At 40.4% G+C, this 16,443-nt stretch overlaps 1 protein-coding gene across 1 annotated transcript in view; it reads right to left on the bottom strand.

Moving 5' to 3' along the window:
- CTDSPL2 (CTD small phosphatase like 2) overlaps positions 1-16,443 on the bottom strand; it is a 38,987-nt gene that overhangs the window by 15,534 nt on the left and 7,010 nt on the right. Inside the window, exons 2-5 of the mRNA XM_084293419.1 lie at positions 7,347-7,555; positions 3,767-3,905; positions 1,404-1,553; positions 724-939 (exon numbers count right to left, since the gene is read on the bottom strand). Coding sequence (XP_084149545.1) covers positions 724-939; positions 1,404-1,553; positions 3,767-3,905; positions 7,347-7,538 — 697 coding nt within the window. The 5' untranslated portion in view covers positions 7,539-7,555. The remainder of the gene's footprint in view (positions 1-723; positions 940-1,403; positions 1,554-3,766; positions 3,906-7,346; positions 7,556-16,443) is intronic.

The following is a 16,443-nucleotide window of genomic DNA, read 5'->3' on the forward strand; positions in this document are numbered from 1 at the left end:
GATCTGGCCAAATAAAAGTGCCCGTGTTACAGGGCAAGGCACCCATACAACCTTTGGTGATATGAACTACCTGCATGCATGTTCCAGACACTTGACCAGCTCCTACCCATCATTTGCTAAGGTATTTGTGTCAAAGGAGAAACACCTATGCATGTATGAGGATTTAGATAACTAAAGAATTTGATGCAGGCCCTCCACAGAGAGTTGATTGTGAATTTTATAGATATGGAATATCCATATATATAGAACTTTTGTCCATAACTGTGTATGTTGAGTTTTTCCAAAGAAAATGTGGAAAATTAATATAGGATATTTATGTTCTTATTCATCTCAATGTGTTATTTTAATATATGATAATAAAATGCCGCAAATTTCTCTTTTGTGATCAGCAAGTCTAGGGGATACATTTTTAATGTGTGTGTGTGGGGGTAGTTTAAATAGTAATAAAAATGTCTTTATTCTTCGATGTCTGTTTTCATTTGAAGAAATGTTATGAAGTCAACTAAGTTTCAAAGGAAATAAATGAGCCTTGCAAAAGCTGTGTCTTCGGTGCATAAAAAAGTTTTGCTTGTTGATAAAAAAAAATGGTATGAATACTGTTTGCATGTTTTAAGTAAACATGAAATAATAATTTATACAAAATGGGGGTGCTAGAATTTCCCTAGGAGTAGCAACTATCTACAGCTTCAGGACTTGAGTAGAAGGCAAGCACACATTTCTTACCTGTAAGTGGTGGCAGGTCACGATCATTTGTTTCCTCTACTTCTTCTAAACCATTGTTAACAGCAGATCTGACCTGCACTGCTTGGCTAGTATAAGCTGCTCCATTGGTTGACGTTGCAGTACTTGTAGTAATCTCATCTACCTGTTCCATATCAAGCTGTTTGACTATTTCTTCAGCTTCAACAGCTTGGCCTGGAGAATCTGATCCTGACGTTCCTGAATTAAGATTTCAGTACACTAATAGTCATTACCTGTTAGGTACCTCAGCTTAAAGAATACTGACAGTCATCACTAAACACCAAAAAATATGTTACAGAATAACCAAGAGAGGCTGTGTCTGATTCATGTTACAAAAATAAGAACCAAAAGTAGAATGAAAAACATCCTTCTGTTTGGGACAAGGATCTTAATACCAGTATTTATTTTATTGTTTCAATAAAAGGTACACTGCTAGATACTTACACCTAAGAAAGAAACTTTCTACTGCATATAAGCTTATTGCTTCTTTTAACAATGATCAACCCTTCTAAGAATTGTGAAGGAGGCCTTTTATCTGGTTGCAGTAACCTGTGGTTTGTAAATCAGAATGAAAAGTGTACCGCCACTCAAAGCAACATTTTCTTATAATCAAAAATCTATCGCTTAGCTTTAACACTATTGGCTTTTAAAATAATGCTTACCATTTTTATTTGCTGGTGAAAAAAAATTGAAGACAGGAGAAAATATGGTCCCCAGTAACGTAGTTCGTGGGGGACTGCCAGTGGTAGGATTATCTTCTAATTTCCCATTTTGCTTTACATGTTGGTTTGTCATTTCGTAACTTCCAGCTTCTGTAAAAGAAAAGTTATGAAGTATAATACATGCTTCTGTTTTTCACAGTACACCCTCTCTTTTATTGTTATTATCTTCACTATAGGAAAGATCCCTCCTGCTCCCTGACTTTCCTTAATTGGCAAAAGCAATCAGCCTAAATAGTTCCTTAAAAAAATTAAAACAGGTAGCAATTTAGCAACAACATAAAAATTAAATACCAATTTTCAACACCATCTTAAGCTTCAGAATTTAAAATTAGGAAGCAATAATTGCTTATAAGAAATATGCTATAGATTTATAGATTAACAGATAATAGAAGTTTTAATCCTCTAAATGTGCTTGATGACAGAAGGCAGACTACGATGCTGCACACCCTTCACAACAAATAGATGTCAGTGTCAGTGGGGCTCCACTAGATGGAAACAGGAGAAAGTGTCAGTGGAACTCCAGTGGCTGAATCTCTAAACTTCACAAGATCAAGTCCATGCTTCACTATACTCCCCATATACGTACATGTATACACACAAACACACACACAAAAACAATTAGGAAGTAAAATAATTCTTAGTTGTTATGACAGATAACAAAGAACACAGAATTAAGTAAATCTTAGTTATTACAACAACATACCACATAACAATTAAAGGTTTTCTATAAATGTGCATCAAAAGCGTATCCTAAAACTAAAAACTGCTATCTCATGGGTGAGATCCAAGACATAATTCTGAGACTGAAATGAAAGAAGTTATTTACTTTACAGTAACAAGTCTTTGAGCTGTCTGTCCATATGGAAGTAAGCAAATGTATTTTGTGCACATGAGCTGAGAACCTTTTTGTCAGCTGAGCCTGATGGAGCTGCACCAGTACTTCACACTTCCCGTCGCTTTTACATAAAACGTAGGGTGTGCCAGCTGCAACTCAGTGCTTTCACTAATACCGAGTGTCTTCACTAAGAACTTGGTATTGCTGTAACAGTAAAATGAGTTCAGTGTGCTGTACGTGCATCCCTCAGACAACTTTATTCAGGTAAATGGTTCCCTTTCATCTTTAAGCACTGTCTGCATGCATCACACTCAAAGTCAGTGCATAGCTATTATCTCTCCAGGACACAAAAAACCTAATTAACAGTAGCAAATACTCCTAAAATGATCCTACACAGACATCTGACAACAACCAAACAGGTAATTCTCTCACATTGTAAACCTTCCATCACTGAAGTCCCTCATTTGGAGCTCCATCCTGTACTTAGCTACTGATTTTGAAAACATTGTTGGAATATGAAATCTTTCAGACCTCTGCCTTGCTGACAAACTTGGCAGAAATCAGACAACGGATTCTAAAGTTATTGGGAGAAAGAAGGAACACTGACAGGCAGCACAAACACATGAAGTCTCATTTCCTTAGGAAAAGGAGTCTAAAAATGTGTTTTTTAAGTCAGATCTGGAACCACAGCTGACGCTTTAAATTTCATGGAATATTTTATCTAAAAGGATGTATCTCTGTGTGACATTATTAGAGATACTGAAAAAAGAATTATTTTCACAATGAGGTGGTCAAACATTGGAACAGGAGCCCACAGAGACTGTAGAATCTCCATCCTTTGAGATATTCAGAACTTGACTGGACAAGGCTCTGAGCAGCCTGATCCAACTTCAAACGTCAGATTTCTCTTCAAGCTGGATTCACCTTGCTGGGAGAGGAAAAGGAGGACTGCCCAGATGGCTTATAGAGGTCCCTGACAACCTAATTTCTTCCATGATTCTATGTCAGAAACCTTGTTGGAATATATGTTTGACAAATGTGCTATATGTTTGACAAGTGCTTTCAATATCTAAGGAACCCAGGTCAGTTCCACAGATGTCATGAACTGGGAAGTCCTATTTCACTTCTTGTGAGAAAATGGGAGAAGAACTAAATCAAATAATCATTATTGGCTCTTCTTTTCTTTTAGAAAAAAAAAAAATAGTTCCAAAATAGCTGGTCATTATCACATAATGAAATTGTTCTTACTAGGATAAAGCATTCCCTCTCAGACACATCCATTGTAACTTGTGCTTGCAGTCCTGGAAATCTTATTTCAGTACTATTAGTCCAGCCTTGCTAACACTGAAGTCAATCACAAAACTCTTAATAACCTTCACCTGGAGAAATGTCCTTTATTAGTTAACAGCTGGAAGGCTACTGAATCACCAGTCAACTGTAATAATGTATGATTAGAATATTTACAAACCTCCATTCACTTGACTTTTCCGTCTTACTCGGGAGATCTGTTTATTAGGCTTTTCTCCTGTTTGAGGTGTGGATGTAATCAAGTTGTTATCTATATCGCGTTCAATTCTACTTCTTTTTGCAGGATTTTCTCTTTCTTCCTTAAAACAGAAAAGAGGGGAAAGAAAGATACTGAGTAGTGCCTTTTTTCTCCGCTGAATGCCACCAGAAAATGTTAGCTGTTAGGGAAAGTTCCACCAAAGGTCCATTTATTGTTCCACTTCCAGATGCAGAACATACAACATGGATCTGCCCAGCTGGAATTTTAAACTCATCCAAACTGACACAACCCAAGGTAAATAGCTAAGTACTGGGAAAGAAAGCTGTGCTTGGAATTTGTTGTAGAAAAACCATCTTTAAATACTATTTTAACAGATAGTCAATTTGTAATTACATGCTGTGGCATTAAGGAAATGTAGAAAGAAGACAACTAGAATGATGAGAAACTTCATTTCTCTGCTTGTTAAAATATACAGAAAGTAAACTGCATCATAATATCCAATATCAAATGTCCCACCATGATCCTTACATAAAGTGGCTTGCTAAATTGTTTCGAAGTATGTACTGTGGTAGTACTCAATTCATATCAGATAGCACATGGCAAACCTTAGCTGTTACAAGTATTATATGCAAGGGTTGTAACCCCGTGATTCTTCTTACCTTTAAGAAAATTACTCTTCTCCTCTGTGGCAGTTACATGAATGGGAAAGAACTGATCGTTTTTGCATATTTTTTCTGAGCGTGTGTGTACGTGTAGCACAGATATTTAAGACCGGTTTCTTCCCATTTTGCCCCAAAGCACCTATTACATCTTAATAAAATGGCAATCTAAAATACAGCCATATACAGTACACTGAAATGTAAAACGTGAGACAAAGCAAAATAAATTGAATTAAATATTTAAAAAGAAAAGGCCACATATTAAGCATATTAAAGTAAATTAAAATTTCTGCTTTAGACTTGCAATATTACCTTTCTGGGAGCAGCAGTTTCACATCTTTAAAAAGAAAAAAGTTTGCATGCTCCAAAAAAAGGTAAATTGATCCTTTCGAAAAAGTAATTTAAGGGCCATGCTAAGAGTACAGTACCTAAAAGAAATACTGGCAAACATGGAAATGCATGGACGGCCATATCAGAAGACAAAGAATGTGACCACCACTGATCCCCAAAGCTTCCTACTGGCAGTTTCTTCTTGACCAACAACCTTGGTGAGAACAATATCCAATTACTACGACGAGCAATTACTGGTAATGTATATACCATAAAATCCTATATGAGAGAAAACAGATGGCTCACTGATAAAAAGAACAGCAAGGCACCTTATCTTTCAGGTCATTCGTTCAAATTCAACATGGGAAAAAAAAGAGAGAAATTAATTAACTTCTAAAAGCTATGCATAAAATCCAAAAATGACTCGTGCTTTATGGAGAGCAAGTGCAGGAACATTACAGAAAACACAATGAAAACACAAAATCTGTCTCATAGTATCAGCAGAGACACAACAGATTCAGTAAATCTAGAAACCGCTTTCCCTCTCCAGAACAGGAGCTATCGTGATGGTGTGGGAAAGCTCTCAGTGCTCTGCCCCTGTGGCAGCGGTCCTGAGAAAAAAGGACTTTGGGTTCCAGGACGGCCAGCCTTGTACCTCTGGGTGTTCTGCATTCATGTAAAAAGCCACAAACCAAACTGCAGAAATAATTTATTTTCCTGAAACAAAAAATAAAATTCTACCACTCCTAAAAATTCTTTGGCAAAAAAGGGGGAAAAGAGTGCAACAGACCAGACTGGAAGGAAAAAAAAAACAAACAGCCAACAATAAACAAGCCCCGAAGCAATAATAAGCACGGATGTAATAAGAACATAAATCAGTAGACAAGAAGTGGTGTGACAATATCACAAACTACAAGGTCAGAGTTCAAGCAGTTCGTTAATAGAATTTAAAGATGAAATTACACACAAGGTTGCAATTCTCCTTGATTTATACAGTGGAAATCTTATTGCAGTATACTGTAGTACTTCCTGAATGCATACACACATCAGTTTTTCGGGTAGATCAGACTTGTCATTTTGTAAATAATAAATACTCTTTTGTATTCCCTAACTAGCCCCGACTTGCACATGGGCTCTGAGTTGGAAAAGACCTCAAGATCAGACCCATCACCATCCACATTCCTACAGCCACGTGTTAGGCTCTAGTTTCTCTACCTAAATAGCTATAATGGTTTTTCAGGTTCCGTTTGTTGAAGGAGTATTTCCGATAAGCCACCTTTACAATATCAGATGAGTTATGACTACCATCAAAATTGTAACAATAAACTAGCTATGAAGACATTTATTGCCACAAATCCGTACAATCGCTGTGGTGACTTAGATTTCAACGTACCCAGAAATGAACTACTATGCAAGTTGTACACATACACTATCTCACAGAGTTATAACGTTTCCATGGCAGCCACAAGACTACTTTGTTAAGTCATTAGCGCTTTGGAAGATAGCCCGGCAGTATCAATATCATGCCATGCTAATGCCACTGGAGCCACTCCAAGTCCTGCTACAGACACAGGAGAGGACATGAAAGGGAACAGAAGAAAAACGTGGACATTTTATATTTTAAAAAAACTGTCAAGAAAAGAAAAAAAAGAATGAAATTTAATTCAAAGATTTGGGAGAGAGAAGAGGGGAAGAGAGAAAGTTAACAAAACCTTAGGGAGAAAAAAAAAAAAAAGAAAAAAACAGATATATTTCTCTTATCTTGAAATTCCTACGTAAAATGTTTTGCTTAGATTTCAGCTTTTTGTTGCAGAGGTTTTGCAGCCAAAATGTTGCACTGTCGTGCCACATAGGTGCTGAATGTAAAATGGCTTAATTGTCCTACTTCAATGAAAATGTAAGTGGTTTTAAACATTTTCTTTTTACTGTATTTCTTTGTCAGTACCTCAATACTCTCATGATAAGTAGTCAACATATTAAAGATAAAATTTCATTATATTTTTGACAATTTAAGATTACATTGTTACTTTAATTAAAATTATTTCAACTTTATCTTGTTACAAAGTTATCTTTTCAACACTTAGTTCAGAAAACAGAAAATTATTCTGCATTCAAATCACTTTTTTTAAACCATATAGTTCATAACCAGTGCTATGACTTCCTGGGTATTCTTTAAAATTTACAGCTAAGTAATATCAATATTTGCATTGCTGGGACTGAATGAAGACTTTTTTTTTTTTTTTTTTTTGATTGGCCTTTCTCTTTGCAGAAAAAAAAAAAAATGAGATTTTGGAAGCAATTGCAAGGTTGCATTCAGCCTATCAAAGCCATACATGCAATTCTCTCTCAGAACCTATATTCGACATGTTTTAACATGTGCAAATTAGTAAATTTCGGTTTCTGTTTGTATCAAGGCAGATGAGATTTAGCGGTTTAGCCCCAGCTTTCCATTTACATATTTTTATTTACTCTTAATAGAAGCATTTTAAAATCAAAATTAGTTGAATATGACCCAATTAAAAAACAAAAGAAGAAACCCACTGACACTGTACCTTCGGTGTGCTTCCTTTAATAAATTTTTTGATTGAAGACAATAAGCCAGTTTCATTTTTCTGTGGTTTTCCTCCGCCAACAGGTAAGCTCTCTTCCACCTCCGAGTGTTTCCTCTTTGCCCTCAAAGCACGTTGCGTGTGGATTTGATTCGACTGCTGAGAAGCCTTCCGCGTTCTCAGCCTCATTTTCATGTGTACCACATGTAAAGCTATAAAGGGAAAAAACAAGTATACTTAGTCATTGAAGAAACGCATTAAGCTTCAGATCAGGAACTGAAAAAATTATATAACACTGACAGTGTTCTGATGCACTCAGCTTTTACATCCACACACACACACACACATATACATGGCTAAACTTAAATGAAAGGGAAGAGCTATTTAAGCTGAAGCATAACACTGGCAGAAGAACAAATGAATATCATCTGGCCACGAATACATCTAACCATTAGATCAATGAGGTTTTTGCATAACCCTCCAGCCCGAGTAGCAGGAACAAAAAATCTAACTGTTCTTAAGATGGAAAGGATTTTATGGTGCCTGGTGTCTTCAGCATCTGATGACTAGACTCAATGACCTAGGCAGCGCTTTCCAGCCCCGTGTTCCTTACAATGCATCATTTTAAGGCTCTGCATTAAATTTGAGATGAAGCATAAATCTAAATTCATGTCAAGTGCTCACAGAAGAAGAAATCATAAATGAGACCACGCATTAAATATGGGTGAGGATAGAGCAGTTCAACAAAGGAACCTAAGATTGATCTCCAATACAACTGTATTTGGGAATACGATTAGAGCACAGGAAGACTCACGCAAAGGCAATATTTATTAGAGCAGAGTAAAAGGCCATTTCAGCAAATGTGTCACATCTATCTCCAGCCTTCAATTGGACTGCTGGTAGAGTTAAATTTGTGCATAAATATAACTGCTTTTCTGGATTGTGGCAAATGCCTTCTCCAGTTGACTGAAGCTCATACTCGGGTTGGTTTGAATGGGACTATTCATGTGCTGAAAATTATTGCATGTGCTGGATCAGGAGCAGAGAAAAGTAGCAAGAAATCCATCTGAGTCGTAACGCCCAGAAATACAGGTAAGAGCAATACACATGTCCTAGCTGAAGACATGACAAAAGGCAATTTATTTATTGATTGATTTCTCAAGAAAAGGGTATTCTTTTCACAATAGGAATCAGAATCTGATTTTCTGAAATTCGTTTAACATGTATCATACAGCTGAATAGAGATAACTTTAAAAATATGGGTAAGGAAGCAACAGCTGCTGTCTTGTTAGGAAAAGGCAATGGCAGCACGATTCACAGACACAAATACTGTGGTATTATCGTTCAGAAACAGTCTGGTTAGCAGTTAGGTACAGCTCAATCTTAAATGAAAGGTGTTCCAGCTAACGAAGAATAACAGTGCTACCAACATCTTCTTGAGAGGACTAAGCAAAAGTAATATGGAATTGGTATGGTCAGGAGTTAAATACTTCAGTTAGGTACAATTGCTGTAACTGCTGACAAACACAGGATTTCATTTTGCATACATGGCCAGCATTTTCCATCACCACTTAATACAACAGCTGTTACAGACAGGGGAAGGTCAAGACAGTTAAATGACTGAAGTAACTATGGCAAAAGGGGACTGGTATTTGGGGTTTAAGGAAAATAAACAGAAACCATTTGCCTAAATTTATGAAAATTACTTACAATTTTGAGCCCTCTAGTAACAGAAGCATTAAAACTCAGAGTCCATCCGAGTATACTTTCGCTATTAATATTTGCTCTAAAACTCGCATTTAGTTTGATAGAATCGACTGTATGCAGAAAAACAGTAACGTTGGGGAAAACTGAAAAACGTCCCCAAGGATTTAAACCCAGTTTGCTGTTCCTACTCTGTGCCACTAGAAAAATAAAAAGTTAAAAATAACATTCTTATGCAAGGATGTAAAATGAATGTGTTATCAAAACCTGCATCTTGACCTTTTTTTCTTACAAATTCCTGCTAGATTAACTTTTTGTGTATGATTTACAGTGGGAAGAGTCCAGCTCAATAGACGTATGGTCCTATCACACTTCCGCACAAATCAAGAGGACCTAATTATAAAATTGAAGAAATCACCAAACATCAGTAGACAGAATGATCCAAAGATACCTTAAAACATAAAATGTATTTTTACTTTGGAAATATTCAGGAAAACATTATTTTTAGTCAACTTCTCGTTGATTAAGTGACTAAATTCTGTTAATGAAATCATTTTATCACGGGTGGCTGAAAAAAGAACACCTGAGTTAAGGTTTCTCAGTGCTCTTGTACGTGGGAGAAGAAGGAATTCACAGCTCTGCAGGAAATAAAGCCCAAGACAGAAAATGGCCATTAAACTTTTAAACCAAATAGTTTAAATATATCAATATTTCAAGCTAAATAGTTAGCAATTTGGTGGAATGAAGTTAGAGACAAACAACGCCGTTTTGCCGTGTTGGAAATGTTCTCAGAGCTCCCCGAGGAGCCCGAGTCCTTCCATGCGTTGAGAAGGGAATTTCATTTGCTGCATTATCAACCTGCTTAGGCATTTATTTATTTTTTTGCTCTTTCCTCTAATTTGCTTAAGTTATAACCCCCTGAAATTCTTCAATCTGTATGGTCCAAGGAGAGAGATCCGATCCCAGGCAGCCATCCCTAGGACAGGGAAGTGAGCAGGGAAGGAGCGCAGCCAGCGGGGTCAAACACCAAACCTCCCCAGCTCCGAGAGGTTTCAAACGGGTCCTTCACATCTCCTACACGCCAGACAGACAGCCCTACGCCACCGAGAAGGATTAACCATCCCTTTTTTGCATTCCTTGGGGTTTTTATGTGCAGTCTGTCCTGCTGGGAAGAGTCCCTTGGGAATGGGAACCGTGCTCACGCTGAGAAGTGGTGGCAAAGGGCTCAAAGGGGAAGCAAACCAGAAAGATGTCGGAAGAAAGATGCAAGAATATGCAAGGATCAGGGCAAGCTTCGCAAAGGTGCTTTGAAGTCAGGTATGGTGGGATGACAGGAGGGAACCTAGGGGCTTGCCCCTGCTCCCTCCTCATTTCTTCCCCACACTACTTCCAGAGCTGTCTGCCTCCTCAGAGGCCAGGCCAGCTCACCAAGCTAAGAGAAAATAAGTAAATAAATAAATATGACTTCATTTTTACGCCAGTTTAATTGGTTTATGAAGCGAGCTCTCTGTGCAATGCGCCCTTTCCAGACTTCAAATAGCCAGGACTCCCTGAAATATCCACGTGTGTGTTTTTACACACATGGACGTAACACAAGCTGACACACACTACGGACACTTACACACAGTGTAAACACTGCTTGCAATTGAGAAGTGAGATTCCTAAGGCTCATTTACAGAATTTAAAAAGCTCTGGATGGTAAGAAGAGAGTAACACAGAACTAAGGCAAGTGGTTGATTGACCACGGATAACCATCCACAGAGGTGGATTAGGAATTAAGTAAATGAACACTGAAATGTAATGAAATGTACCGCATTCAGAGATGTAAACTGCATTTATTAAAACGTTACTTACACATTTTGAAGAACTGGCACACTTCCTGCCATGTGACTGTACAACAGCAGCCTTAAAATATTCTGGTGAGAAATCTGAGACGCCTGCCACTTCACGGGTAGGAATTACACGAGGCTATACTAAAAGCAAATGTCTAAAAAGAATTAGACAAATAATTGTGAAGCACTGAAGGAAGACTGACATTAGTCAATCACCAACTTGGAGATGAAAATACTGCTTAAACTGTGCTATTCTGTAAGTTGCCAGATTTTTCTAGAGCTGAAACAAATACCAGGCAGACAAAACCTGAACCGATTTAACATTTGTTAATTTGGGTATGTATTTATCCAGCAAGAAACCATTCAACTCATCTGTACGCTATTGCCAGAGAGTTCTTTGGCTCACTTCACATCCTGGGTATCAAGCCTCAGGTTATAAATATCTCTAAAGGACTTAGCAACAGTCACCTACAATCCCCGAGTGCCAGAAGTTTGCTCTCCCAACGCGCGATGCGTTTGGCAGCGCAGTTTTTACTTTAATTATCTTTGTGTTTCTTTTCTGAACCGAGCACAAGCCAAACTGCGCCACTCAGCACGCTCTCTCAGTCAAAACAAACCAAGCCCAAACATGTCCCTGAATTTCCTTCCTCAGCCACGTACAACATTTGCCTGTCCCCCCAGCGTGCCGGCCAGGGCCGGGCTGAGTGACGCCGGGCGCGAACACCTCGTGCCACCGCCGGCCTCTGTGCCGTGGAGCCAGGAGATCCAGGAGCTCACTGCCAGGGGAATCGCGCTCAGCAGCCCTGGCTAACTGCTGCCCTTCGGTTCCCTTTCCAGCACGTTGCTTTTCAGGAGCCTGCAGCTTGAAATTCTCCCTGTACAACAGTGCAGCTCCTTCACATCGCAAGCAGCTGGCAGCGAAGCGTTACCGTAACGTGGACCTGAAGCCAAGGAAGCCCATCCCCAGCAAGCATGCTGAACAGTTAACAGCTCAAGATGTTTTTCTGCATTACATGTCTTGGTTTAAACCCTCCCCAAACCCCTTCCTGCTGGAATTCCTTCCCCATCTACTAAAACAAAACAGAAGGGGAGGGGGGAGGAATTAAAAATCATTCTTCGAAAGAGAAATGCATGGCAAAGAGGGGCCAAATGGAACTCTCTTTAACAGCTTGTGAGACAGGGAGGTAACGAAGGAGATGTGGGAGCAGCAGCTGGAGGTGCTGCAGCCCCACGCTCCGTGCCCTGCAGCTGCTCCACGCGCAGGCACTGCACACTACGGGGCAGAAATTCCTTAGCGGTGCTAAGGTTTTATCTATTTTTCCCCAAAACTATCAAAAGAAAATTAGGTACGGCACATGAAATTACAGGGTTTAAGGTTTTTTGATACAGGAAAAGGTTTGAGATGGTAAAAGAACAATAGCGATCAGCAATAGGAAGATACACCTGACGGGAAAATTCAGAATTGCAGCGTTGAACAATTCCTACATTTAATTTGGTACTCAGTGAGCCCGCTGAGCTGCCCCCACCGAAAGCTGCGTATTCCCAGCCTGGCTCCGGGAGGGCTCTGGAGGATCAGGGCAGCCAGGCACACTTTGGGAACGCAGCTCGGTGAGTGACAGGCACACGGTAGGTGTGGGGCTTCTCTGTTAGTTCCTGCACTTACCCTACCCCACGGGGCTCCCGCAGCGCTGGGAGGTGACGGCTGGCCCCCAGCAGCAGCAAGGGACGAGGCAGGGGCGAAGCTCCTGCCACCGGGATCCGAAACAAATTTTACACAACAGAGCGTCTGCTGCTACAGATTGTATCAGCTCCTGGTGTGGACGCAGCGCGTGTTGGCAGAACCGAGCACAGCCACAATCCAAGAGACAAAAGGAAGCCAAAAAGAAGTTCTCTTCTCTCCACTAACTGCCCATACACTCGTTTTTGCCATCATGGAGATGATGACCACAAAGCATGAGAAATTCACGCAGCAAAATGAAGCACACCAAAAATGTTGGGGAATGTGTTTGATTGCAACAAGCACAGCACTCGTCCTGCATTACCTCCACACATGCCTTGAAAGATTTCACCCAAAGCCGAGAAGGCAGCACCACCTCTTCACACTTTTAGGTTTTAAGCAAGAATCCGGTCCATGCTGCCCATGTTGCAGGTACAGACACACACAAAGCTGCGACCCGCCACCAAATTTAACAGCTTTCTGCGATGCCTGATGCCTGGTTACAGACCTCTCTGCTGAGCAAACATCTTCATTTCATTCATGTGCTTCTGGACACACAGGCTGGGTCACAGCAGGCAGGTCCACAGCAAGGAACCAAGAACAACCGCTTTCTCCATTTTCCTTTTAAACACACAACGCCAGTTGTGTTTCATCAGCACACTTCTTCACTGTGATGTGGCCCAGGTTTCCAGAAGGAAGAACGATCCCATGGAGGTGTGCTCACTGAGCTGCCCGAGCTCCCTTCACGTGGGCCTAGTGATGCCCTCCAGAAATGCAAGATCCTACAATACCCCGCGACGACGCCTGAGCCACCAGGGCAGGGAAGCAGGGAGGCAGAGGAGGCACGCAGCCCGTGAGCGAGACACGGGACAAATGACAACCTGCGTGCCATGCACACCTGTCTGGACTCGCAGCAAAGTCGAGCAGAACGACTTACAGAGGCCTTCACCCAGACAGGCCCCAGAGCGCTTTACAAACCTCAGGGAAATGCCCTTTGTTAGCTCAAAGGTGTGGAGATTTTCCCCTCCTCAATAACTCCTGGCCTTTCTTTAACCAGCTTACCCTCCTTCCCTAGGAAATCACAGCGATTTCGTCATGTTCCAGCTGATGTACTTCGTATTTTACAACATCCTGGATTGTGTTGTTGCTCCTCACAAACCTCCAAGCGTTTTTCCACCACTGCCTCCTGGAGAGGCGGCCACCAACAAGGGAGCCGTGGCTGAAGGCGACTGGATGGGGCTAGGACAGTGCAGGTAGGAGCAAAGAAGAACCATTTTCTTATAAAGATGTTGCCAGACAAGATGAGGAAGGCTTTTTGTAATTGGCCCTAACAGAAAATAAATTTGCTGTTCCTTTATTTTTCTGCATTAGCAATCGTACTTCCAGGCACCATTGTTTTGTCACTGCTTTGCTCGCGAGGCTTTGTTTTGATTATCCTATCTGCATTTGGAACTGAGAGTTTATTCCCTCCTGGCCAAGATATTTTTCTCTTTATGACTGAGGGTACACACTTGGAATTAATTCAGTCTTTTCAGCTGGGGTCAGGCTCCTAACCAACAAGGAAAAATGGAGAGCTGGGTTAATCACAGAACAGCTGATCTCAGAACAGAGCCCGAGACCTGTGGCAGCAGAAAGGAATTACTTGAGATCCCTGCTGCTGCCAAGACAAGAACTTTACATCAGGCGCCTTTAGGTACCGTGGAGCTCACCAACAGCTGAGGTGTTTGGAAATAAAAGTCTGTGGTACTCGAGTGTTAAACAAGTGGCAAACAGATCCCACCAGAACCAGCACTGTTCCCGCTGAGGTTCGGGAAGGGACCAGCTGTCTTGGGACAAATCAGGCTCCCCAGACATTTAATCCACGCTGCCAGGCTCACACGGAGACTATTTTTGGAAGTGTCTCCCTCTTGTTCCAGCCCCTGGTACGGACAGGTTGCTGAACACTTCCTGAGCAGACCTGCCAGGATGTTGTGATAAGCTCTGACCACAAAAAAAATCTCCATGGGTTGTCTTTTTTTTTTTTTTTAATCATTCATCTTATTCATATTAGTTGGCTTTCTTAATTAAAAATAAAAAAGGAAAAAACAACAAATGAGCAAACACCAACTCCAGAAGATTCATAAGCCTAAGCAAGTGTGTGTCGGACTGTGGCAGCCACGGAGTAGCTCCCGCATTTGTTAGGAGAAGCTGATAGTTTTTGCAAGGTCTGCAGAGATGAATTTTGTTTAACTGCACCTGAAAGCCTGAAGTTGCTCTGCTTCCCCTTAATCTTTCCGTGGGATCAGCACCGCAATCACGTATTCCACAGGGCTTTTGTCAGGTTGCTATCTTTTAAAAGGCTAGATAAAGTTTTTGGCTGCTCCTTTGGCCTTAAAAACAGCAGACTGTTTTAGGCTCTTTGTGTTGTAGGATAAAAACTCTTTAAATGATAATATGATTCTTATTTCCCTGGAAAACATCTTCCTTGGTGCACTATAAATTCAAAACCTTTCCAAATAGTTTAAAGCCTGCTCTCTACCTTGCAGGAGCTGCTATTATGCTCTTTTTGCACTTGGCTTTCCTGATGAAAAAATAAATTAAAAAAAATAAACACCAACATTGTTACAAATGGGGAAAATGCCACCACAACTGAGGTTTTTTTAACCAGTTGCTGCCCATACAGATCTGAAACTAAACATTTTCAATAACATAAACATGCTGATTTTAATCTGATTTTTCACAGCCCACTGCCCTATTTCTAAACAGAAAACTTTATTCTTACACATTTCCATCAGTGAGATTCATTTGCTCATTTATATATGTACCTAAATTAAAATTAACAGGAAAATAAGAGCTTTACTAACTCTCGAGTGACACTATGTGTAACTTTACAAACATCCAACATTATAAGCTTGAATCTCGTTCACTTCCACAAACCTTCTTGAGATCAGCTTCAGGACCTGTCTGACCCCATGTCAGTAAGGCTATTTTACATTTTATTTTCTTTCATTTAAATGTTTTTTTTTTTTTTTTTTTTTTTCCTATTTTGTTCTGGGTGAAAAATCCACAGGAGAAAAATCACTGGCCATTCAGTGGAAAGTTAAATGAGGTTTCTGAACAACATGCCGATAATGCAGAGCAAAATAACCACAATTTAGCACAACAGAAGTTTTGTAAGCAAAGATTGATCTTCCAGCACACGGTAACATTTCCATTCTTCCTCGGTTCTACCCCGAATTTCACTTATTTATTTCACAATCTAATTACCTCCCTTTTGGTCTAACACATCTCTGCCGCTTTAAGATGCGTGAGACGTAATGAAATAATAACTTGATGGCTGCGAAGGAGCAGGTAGGGCTCTGCAAACAAACAGAACTGCTCCGTGGAGAGAAGATCCTGTTTGCCTCGCGCCTCACTTTGCAAAGTTTATGTCTGCAAACAAGAGGCAGGAGCTGCAGAACGAAGGCTGCTGCTGTGATTCTGTACAGCACCGCCTTGCCTTTTTGAGGAATAAACGTGCAAAATCGGCTAACATTTTAGGATGCCTGGCAGCTTGAGACTCAGAGAAAAGGGAAGCTGCACGCCTTTAACGCAGGGCACGGATTCATGCGCTACACTAGGAAACGTGAATGGACAGAGGCAGCTAAGTCTGCTAATCCTGCAGGGAGGTCACCCAGTTTTGGGGAAGGGAGCTGAGCTGGGAGATGTGAGCGGTGTCACTCCGTTTGCTCACAAGACCAAAGGGCCCAACCCACTCACTGGCGTACCCCAGGTTTTGGGTTTAAAATTGTCCTTTTATTTTATGGCCAGTTATAGGAACACAGACCATTCGGTTGCAGATTTTTAAAGCCCCAGTGGTTTATGTCAG

This window comes from Netta rufina, assembly GCF_964035555.1.
Source record: "Netta rufina genome assembly, chromosome: 11".
NCBI classification, from domain to species: domain Eukaryota; kingdom Metazoa; phylum Chordata; class Aves; order Anseriformes; family Anatidae; genus Netta; species Netta rufina.